The 9710-nt window shown below is 43.5% G+C and overlaps 1 protein-coding gene and 1 pseudogene across 1 annotated transcript in view; one reads left to right on the forward strand and one right to left on the reverse strand.

The window, feature by feature from the left end:
- The first annotated feature begins 2971 nt into the window (after positions 1-2971).
- SLC9A2 (solute carrier family 9 member A2) overlaps positions 2972-9710 on the forward strand; it is a 74225-nt gene continuing 67486 nt past the window's right edge. Inside the window, exon 1 of the mRNA XM_039840121.1 lies at positions 2972-3504. Coding sequence (XP_039696055.1) covers positions 3216-3504 — 289 coding nt within the window. The 5' untranslated portion in view covers positions 2972-3215. The remainder of the gene's footprint in view (positions 3505-9710) is intronic.
- LOC120584479 (uncharacterized) lies at positions 7123-7241 on the reverse strand (annotated as a pseudogene).

Consider the following 9710-nt stretch of genomic DNA (forward strand, 5'->3'; position numbering starts at 1 on the left):
ACATCCTCCAGGCAGGAGGGCTGTCCGTCCCTTATCAAACCACACACTTATTCATTTGGCATATTCTTAGTGGTTATTTACTGGGCTCCAGACACTATGCTAGGAGTCGAAGATAAATAAATGAATTAACAGATTGTCCCTACCTTCACAGAGTTTTCAGTCTAGCAAGAGAAAAATAAAATAATTAAGTGCTAAGAAGGAAAGGTATGGAGAGACATCAAAGGGCATGAAAGGGAACTCTGATTAATCTAGAAAGGCAGGCCACAGATTAGACTTCCTTGAGTCAGTTATCTTTGAGCTGACACCCTCCAAGGAGTTAACAAGAGGAAGGACAGAGAGGAAAAAAGGTTCTTCTGCACAGGAACAGAATGTGCAAAGGCCCTGAGGTGAGAAGGAGCATGCATCATTGGTTGAAGTTCATAGGGCATTGAAGGGTGGGGGAGGAGAGTGAGGTAGTGGGAGGGAGAGGGAGAGGTCAAAATAAGTAAGTCATTGCAGGATTTTAGTCTTTCCAAATGGCACTGAGAAGCCACTAGAGGACTTTAACTTGATAAAAACGTGATATCGCCTTCAGTCATTCCATGAGTACAATAATGGTGATGTTTTACCACTTTCTGGGGCTGAGCTCCCAGTCACAGGGCCCTTTGAAGAAATGGCTCAGCCTAGTCTGTGTCAGCATGGAGGTGTAATTTAACTCTTTCTTATTTGTTTTCAGAAAAAGATAAAGTTTTTTTTTTTTAAGTAAGTCCTCCATCTTCCATTTATAAGAATAAAAGAGAATTTTTCCAAATGTAAGAAGTTGATGACCTTTAACTATCATAGTATAGACTTATAAAGTGAAAGTGATACTAGCGTCTGTCATTTCTGTAGCTACTATGGGCAGTAAAGTTCCAGAAACATAAAATTGTCATTCATCTTCTTGTTTATGGTGCATGATCACTGTCAAAAGCTCTATGTGACTCAAATTCCTAAAAATTGTCTGAATGTGCCCTTGCCCTACTATTATTTCACTAAACTTTGTAGCACTGGCCTGATTTGCTTACTGTAAAACTTTATTCTGCTATGGCTTTTGTGGGCATCCTGTAATACTCTTCATTATTCTATTTAAAAGCACCTGAGTAAATAACTTGTTGTTTTGGGGCAACTAATCATAGAGTGGAGGATAAGGTGGAACCAGGGTTTGCATAGACAGCCCTGGGTTTGTTTTCCTTCTGGATGTTGATTTGATTTATAAACAGGTAAATCTGTTTGCTTGTTTGTTTTTAAACACGTCTGCATCTACAGTTCTTCACTTAAAAAGTGGGTATCTTTCTATTTTTTTGGACAATAAATAAAAATACAAGTGTTTTCATGGAGCTTCCCATGCAGAGATACGCAATTTTTTTTTTAAAAAACGTGCTTATTATTTGCTTTCTCACAAGGAAATGTTAAGCAAATAACTTTCATGAAAATTTCCAGTGAAAAGAACAGGAGGCAGGTTTTTGGACTGCTCTTGATTATTTTTAATAAGATAGCACATCCTTACATTCGATTCTGTTGCAGTTTTGAAACATTTATGCTTTACAAAATATTAACTGAAGTGTCCTGTGTCACCGCCTAGAATCCTCACGTTTTATCCTGGACTTGTCCCTGAACTATTTTCAAGGTCAGAAGATGACTATTCCTTATATACTCTTTTCAGGTGGAGGATTTTTTTCTTTCTTTCTTTCTTGTACCCTCTGCTGACATCTTAGGGGTTCCTTGTTAGAGCTTTTGGGAACGAAATCTGCTTTGAACGTTGGACTGTGGAATGTTTAATAGTAGGGGCCATATTTTGACACACACACAAAAGTTTAGAAAAGAGAAGGGAAAGGAAGGGAAAATCATTTCAGTTACTTGAGCGACAACTGCTCTGCTTTTATGTTAGTTTCGGTTTCTGGTGATAAGATGCTGGGACAGTAAGATTGCACTCCCCTTGAGTCAAAGACACCGTTGGAAGAAGTTTGCGCTGAAATAGATCTTTGGCTCTGGAAGATAAAGCTCTTTTAGATCCAGAAGGAGAATCGCACTTCCTTTCCTCCCCTTCCCGCACCACAACCCATCCTGTAATTAGCAGAGCAAGTCAATTCTGAGCTATGCCAGGCAAATCACTGGTTTTCCACGAAATAATTACATTTTTGTTGCTCCCAGACATGTGCACCTCTTGGGCTGAAAACAGAGAAAGTTGTTTTTCTTTTTTGTGTGTGACAGGGCAGGCAGAAGAAAAGTGGAAGCGACAGTGGCACAATGAGTGAAACCAGTACGAGGTGGGAAAGTCACGGAGTCGGTGGGAGCGTGGGAACACCGCGTTCCGCACAGGGAGTTTCAGCGCGTAGAGAGAATGCCCTTGGACGCGATCCGATAAGTCTCGGAGGGGGAACAAAATGAGGCTTTTTCTAAACTTTCTGTGTCATCTACAAAGCTCAGGAGCGGTTCTGGGGCGGAGACGCCGGGACCAGGCTGGTAGCGCCCCCACTCGCGTGGCCGGCGTCTCCTCCGGACCCCGAGCTTGCGGCGCCCCCATAGTCCCCAGGGGGCCGGGGTATCCCCTCACAGGAGCCCACAAGGGAAAGGGCGCCGCGCGTGGGTTGCGCCGGCCGCTTCTCTGGATGGACGCCCGACGCTGCCTCCGGGGCGGGGACAGCTCCGGCCACCTTGCGCCGGGTGCGACGATTCCACCCAGAGCTCCCTGGCTCCAGGTTCCCTGGTTCCGCGCGCCGCGTGGGAGAGAGGGGAGCGCAGCCGCCGCCCCGGTGGCCACAGGGGCCCTGCTACGCCCGCGGGCTCTGGCAGGTGCGCGGTGCTCCGACGCGGTGTTCCGACGCGGTGTTCGCGTCCTCCCGCCCCGCGGCCCGGGCACCGCGCCCGCCCCGCCCCTGCCCCCGCCCGCCGGCCGCCCGGGGCAGGGCCTGCAGCTGGGGCTGGCGAGCCGGCACCGGGCATGGGCTGGAGGCCGACGGCGGAGGGCGGCTAAGGGCGGCCGGCGGGTGCGCGCCGGGCCAGGCACTGTGCCCGCTCGCGGCGGGGGCCGAGCCGGTCGGCTGCAGAGAACCGGCAGCTTCGGGGCAGCGGCGGCGGCGGCGGCGAGCAGCGGCTGTCGCTGCCCCGCACTGTGCGGGCCCAGCGGGCGGCGTTGACTGGCGCGATGAGCTGAGCGTCGGGGGCCGGGCATAGGACTCGTGCGGGGAGCCGAGCGCATGGAGCCGGCGGGCACTCGGTGGAGCCTGAGGGCGCCTCCACGGCCGCTACTGCTGCTGCTGATCCTGCAGGTGGCGGGGCCCACGGGCACCTTCGCCGAGACCCTGCTGGGCGCGCCCAGGGCCATGGGCACCAGCTCCAGCCCGCCCAGCCCCGCGAGCGTGGTGGCTCCTGGCACGACGCCGTTTGAGGAGAGCCGGTTGCCAGTGTTCACCCTGGATTACCCCCATGTGCAGATCCCCTTCGAGATTACCCTGTGGATCCTGCTGGCCTCCCTGGCCAAGATCGGTGAGCGAGCAGGACTGCGGGGTAGGGAGGGAGCGACCGGGAGGGGAAGCTCGGGAAGGTGTCCGGGTTGGAGAGTTGACCTCTGGGTCATTCCAGTCTCTCCATGGACCAGGGCGGGGGCGATAGAAAAAGCAACTTCTGGTCAAGAAATACCCAGTGAGGAGCACTTTCGTGCTTTGGGTTCTTAAGTGGACATTGATCTTGAGATAGCCCCAAGTATTAGACCATATACACTTAGCGATTTGCTGCTCGCTTCTGCCTGGTTCGCCGAGTGTGACAGGCAGCCCTCTCCAAAGCCGAGACCTGTTTGCTGAGAGAGGAGGCGAGCGGGCTGAAGATTTTTGCTATCGCTTACGCGGAGAGAGGCGCGGGCAAGCACCGAGGCTAAAATGGTTAAAGCCCTGGATGCTGGAGGGGAGAGATAGTGTCTGGACGCGGACCCTGCCATGTTCTTGACTGATGAGGTGCATGGAAGGGGACCAGGGACACCTGAGTACCTGATGCTGGGACGAAACTCTCCGTCTCCTTCCTCCTTTGGGTCGAGGCTGTCACTCTCCAGGAAGCATGTTCTTAGCTGACTGCAGCTAACGAGATGAGATATATCTTTAAAAATAATTAACCCACTCTTTAAACAACCTTTAACTCTCATTTAGAAAGCAGAAACCTCAAAAAGTATTTTCTCACCTTCATTCACCCCTCATCCCCAACACACACAGACATACACATAAACTTTTGTTATGATATGGTGCTTTGCATTATTTTAACTTTATATTTTAAATACCTTTCATCTTAAAATAGATCAACTACCGTTGTAATGATTCAAAAAGTTATTAGGTCGAAAGAATTTATGCATTATTATCTGTTTCACATATTTGCCCTGAAAGGACCTGTTCTATAAGATGAGGCAAGTTTTCATAAAAGATGGAAAGACACATTGCCTGTCACCTGGAGGAGCTTACTGATCTGCGCAAGAGATAGTATACGCACCAGTGACCATAATACAGGAAAGTGCTAAGTGGGGTTGGAAATTGAGAAAAGATAACATGAATCACTTCCTCATGCGAAGGAAGCATTTAAACTGGGTTTTCAAGAATGACCAGGATAAGTCAGTTGGAGATAAGAGAAAAACCCCCTTGAAGGAGGCACAAACACAGATGTAAATTGGGAGGGAAGTGCAAAGCTTAGAGGAGGGATGGTTTATGAGAGGGTAGACATTGTGGGAGGTAGTAAGTAAGCCTGAAGTGGACTTCCGATGTCAGATTAAATTAATTAGATTCTGTTAGTGGTGACCAAAGGAAGTGCATACTACTTAATGACTTTGCCTGTAATTGCCTGGCTTTGACATGATTTTACCTGGCTGAGTGTTTTAATTTCACCTGAGAGATAGAATAGGGGAAGTGGATTTCCCTACCCGTCAAGCCAAGTAGGCACATTTACATAAACTGGTTGCCTGTAATAATGAACTCAGGTGTCATCTGCTCCTATGGTCCTCATAACAACCCTGCCAGGTAGGAAGGATGAGTATTAATACCCCCACTTGGTAGAGATGGAAACTGAAACTCCGCGTTTATAGGAGTTGCCCACAGACACACAAAAGAGGGGAGCCACATGCAGATTCTGTTCACTCTCCCAGCTCCCAGCCTCCATCACTGGGCGGGCGGGGCGGGGGGGGCGGGGAGGGAGGGTACCCCATTTCCATGACTGCTTCTCTCTTGCCATTTCTATTCAATTACAAGTCTTCCTTCTCTTCTTCACCCCTGATTATTTTAATCTGATTAATTATACTAATAATAGCCGTGGGTAAGCACTTAGCTTCATTATGTCTAATTTTCACAAGCATTCCAGTACGTGTGATTATCCCTCTTTGTATATGAGGAAACCGAGAAGTGGGGAGGTTAACTTGCTGGTGAGTGAGCCAGAACCCACCCAGGTTTGCCTGATAATCTCACCTTTGTGTCTGTCCCAGAGGCTCATCTTGCTGCAAACATTCAGTGAGAATAGAACTGTATAACATTCTTAGAATGATGCTAGGCATGTAGTAAACACTAAATAGTGTCATCATGAGTGGGAGTAGCAATGAGAGTAGCAGTGGTGACCCTGAAGGTTCCTGGCACTGCAGTGCCTTTTCCACTGTGTTGAGCTGCCTCCTGCATTTCTCTGCTTCTTTTCTAGGCTGAGCTTATCCAAGCGCTCTTATTTTGTGGATTGGTTGCTTTTTTACGCTTGCTCTTTTTCTATCACTATCTCTTCATCTTCTTTAACTTATCACATTAATTGTGTGGTATTTTTGAAAAGGCATTTATGCTCGTATGAAGTCACAGATGTATTGATCTATCTGTTGGCAATTTTCTTATCCAGTTGTTCCCTGACGCTTGCTGTTCTCCCGATCTGTCTTGCTCCCCCAAATGCTAAACTTCTCTGGCTACTATTTCCTCTTTCCTTCCTGCATCTGGGGTGGCACAGAGATGGAAACAGACAGATGTTCATGTTTCCTGGCCAGAGAGTCTGAGCAGAGAGCGGTCTAAATGGAGACTGCCATGGGTGGGTAAAGGCTATAGTTCTTAGAGCAGTAAGTATAGTTTTAGAGTTCCCAAAGCTGGTACTTGGGGTCAATTCCAGCCTCTTCCTGTATATACTCCAGCCTTGTCCTCTGTCCTAGAGAAGCCTGAAAATGCTCAGTGATCTCCCCGGCCTGCCTCCACCAGGCCCTAAATTATTATTATAAAATAATATTTTATACCAAAATTTTCTGTTTGGCTTTGTGGAAGAGTGTCTTGGGACTTTCATGGCCCATGAAGCAATCTTCTAGTCACTCAAATTCAATTATAACTATTGCACTTGAAAAACTTATTTTGGGTACTGATATGACTTCATTTACTCATATTTGGGGAGGGTGATGGATTGAGCTGCACAAGGAGATGTGAGGCTGTGCAGTAACAGGAATATTAACTCATGCAAAATGCCGTGGTTTCTATTTGGGGCACTTTTATGTCATGTACCTAGTGTACCTGACTTTACCTGCTGCAGAGAACATGGAGAAACGTTTCGAGTGATTAATCTAGTCAAGGTTAATCCAGGTTACCCAAAATGGAGGCTCCTAATAACATTTGTAGGAGGTTCAAATCATTAAATTGTACACCTGAAACTAATATGATATTGTATGTCAACTGTCTTTGAAAAATAAAATTTAAAAAATCATGCCCGATGGTGAATTCAGAATAGTTTTCTAGATTTCAACACAATATTACCTTAGAAATATTACAAGCAGAAGTGAGAGAATGCATATTTGTCAGAGTGTTGAATGATTCAACTTAACTTTTTGTTGGTTTACCTGATTATTGGGAAAAGTCGACTTCCTTATTATTTGGTCAAAAAGAAAGTTCTGTAGTTATAAAGTTTCCTAAAGTGATGATGATGTTGTGTATGTGTAAATGAAGTAGGTTAAATAAATAAAAGAACACAGCAAATTTAGTACAGCTTTGAGAAGTTTTTAAAATCTTGGCAAGAAACATCTCCCAATTTGTTTTTCACTTAGATCCTCACACATGTGAACTCTTGTTGTTCTTTCATTTTGAATATTTATATTTTGAGTAACTTGTGTTTTTTTTTTTTTTTTAATGCCTACAGCACCCAGTATTCCTAGGTGGTCTCCCATTCAAGTACTAACCAGGCCTGACCCTGCTTAGCTTCCGAGGTCAGACGAGATCCGGCACATTCAGGGTGGCATGGCCCTAGACTGGGTTTTTGTTTTCGTTTTTGTTTTTTAACAGTTATACATGCACACTTTGCTTGGTAAAACCTGTACACAAGAATGAAGCTCTACAGCCTAGAAAAATGGATACCCAAGAATGAAGAAGAGAGAAATTCCCTGGAGTGTTCTAAGATGTCCCCTCTGATTCTCTTGCCCGTGAAATGGGTCAGTGGGATTTGTCCTAAGCTGAGCGAACTTGGGCATGCATTCCACATCTACTCAAGGTTCAAGGACAAAGCACTGGGTCCTTTGATGTTTAAAGTATCTGATGTCTCTTCTTTGTCTTCATTGGTGCTCCAGCTGCCCCTTCATTTATCTTGTAGTCTGGAGTTGGTCTGTTTGACACTCCCAGGTGTCACCCCCCTAACCCCACCCTTTTTATTTCCTTTGCCCTTAAACTTGGGGTTAGGATGAAGAATTTTCCACTTCCCTCCATCCTGTTGTCTTGAAATTAACTTGTATTATTATTCTAGGGAAAGACAAAGCAGTTTGGTCCATGAAGATTTCTTGCCTGGGTTCCAGGCTGTTCTGCCTTTGAAATATGAAGCCAGGGTTTCTTTGGACAATGCCTGCGGAAAAACCTATCCTTGCCCTTTATTTCTCTTTGTCATGTTTGGTTTTCCCGAAGTGTATTCACCAGCTGGTTGGGCAGTGGATGAAGCTCATGGTCTTCTTCACCTATTGTTTGAACCCCATCTCACTTTGAATATACTTAGACACGTGTTTGTTCCTGATAAACCTAAGAGTTCTGATTCCTTTCTGCCTCAAAGCCTCCATGTCTTCCCGCTGGGCCAACCATGCACTTCCTGTTTTCTGTCTGAAGGATGACTTCAACTCTTTCTCATATTCTTTCTAAGAACCATTTCAGGTGCTTTCTAGAATTTTATCACTGCCCTCTCCCACAGAAATATTTTTTGTACTGTTTAAAGAGATAGCATATTATTATTATAAAATAATATTTTCACCAAAAACTTACTCTTTCTATCAACTTTAACAAATGCCAATAATATTTATCATTAATGGGATGCTTTATTTTTCATATATCTTGAAGCCCTGAGAAGTAAACTAAGAACCTTTTTTGTAAACTTGTTTGTTCCCCGTAGGGTTGTAAAAACTCACTTATAAAATTGAGTGATTTTGATGGTTTGTATATAGATAGATTTTTCAGCAATGATTGAATTCTAATTTTTTTATTTTGTCATTTAGACCCGGTCTGTATTTAACTTCTCTAAATTAGTTTTTAACTTTTTATAAGAAATGTTTACATAGATTTGCAAACATGCTCACCAGTTTGCTTTCATTGTTACTTCTCGTGTCTTCTCTTTTCTTCTAGGTTGTTTCTTTCTTACTGAAATATGTTACTGGATACTTGCGGATGGGCCTTTGAGTGATAAAGTCTCTTAGTTTTTTTCTGAAAATGTCTTTAGTTTGATTATTTTCTTAAATGCCTATAAAAGAGTATATAGCGGTTGAGTTCTTAGCACTTACCAGTTGGAAGATGTTATTTCATTACTTTCTGCCCTCATAGGTCATCAAGGAGAATTATGTTGTTACTGTCACTGATATTTGGGATTAATTGGACTTTTCTCTCTACTTGTACTTAGGATTTTTCATTTGGTTATTCTGCTGTTTCCTATTTTATTTTATTTTTTGCTAATAACTTATCACATGTCCATATTTCTTAATGTCGTTTTATGTTTTTCATCTCTTTTCCTTTCTTTTCTTTTTCTTTGGTGATTTTATCAGCTCTTTTTTTCTAGGCTACCCTGTTACTTTCAGTGTCTTTCTAATCTGTGGTTAAACTACTCATTAGATTTTTTATTTTAATTATATTTGCATTTAAGCCTTTTTGGTCCTTTTTCAAGTCTGTCTGCATTTTGCTCATGCTCCTTATTATTTAATTATAGCTTTTATTCCTCATTTCATTCTTTTATTTATTTAAACCATATTTATTTTATAGTTTTTTTAATCGTTCTGTTATTTCTACTTTTCTAGGTTGTCAGTTCTTATGTTTATCAGATATATTCACTTTCTCTTTTGTATATTTATTTCCTAATATAAATTATAGTTTTTATTGTGAGTTAGCTTTAGCAGGGGACATTTTCTTGATAGATTCTGTTCTCCTTAAGTTGTGAAAGATTCTTACAAAATGGTTTTGAGTGTTGTTCTTGTTGGGACCCGGACTTTCAGTGATTGGTTTTCAGTATTAGTTTTTTAGCTTGTTTTTTTTTCTATACGATTCAAGTATTATAAATATAGACCTTATACCAGTATGTGGTATAGACCTGGAGTTTTATGCTTCACAGGTGAATTTTCCATCTGCCCAAGGCCATAAAGTGTTGACATGTCTCCTTTTGTTTCTTCTCTGGCTATAGGCATATCTATCTATCTATCTATCTATCTATCTATCTATCTATCTATCTATCTATCTATCTATCTATCTATCTATCTATAT

Source organism: Pteropus medius, unplaced genomic scaffold (genome assembly GCF_902729225.1).
Source record: "Pteropus medius unplaced genomic scaffold, Ma_sr-lr_union100, whole genome shotgun sequence".
NCBI classification, from domain to species: domain Eukaryota; kingdom Metazoa; phylum Chordata; class Mammalia; order Chiroptera; family Pteropodidae; genus Pteropus; species Pteropus medius.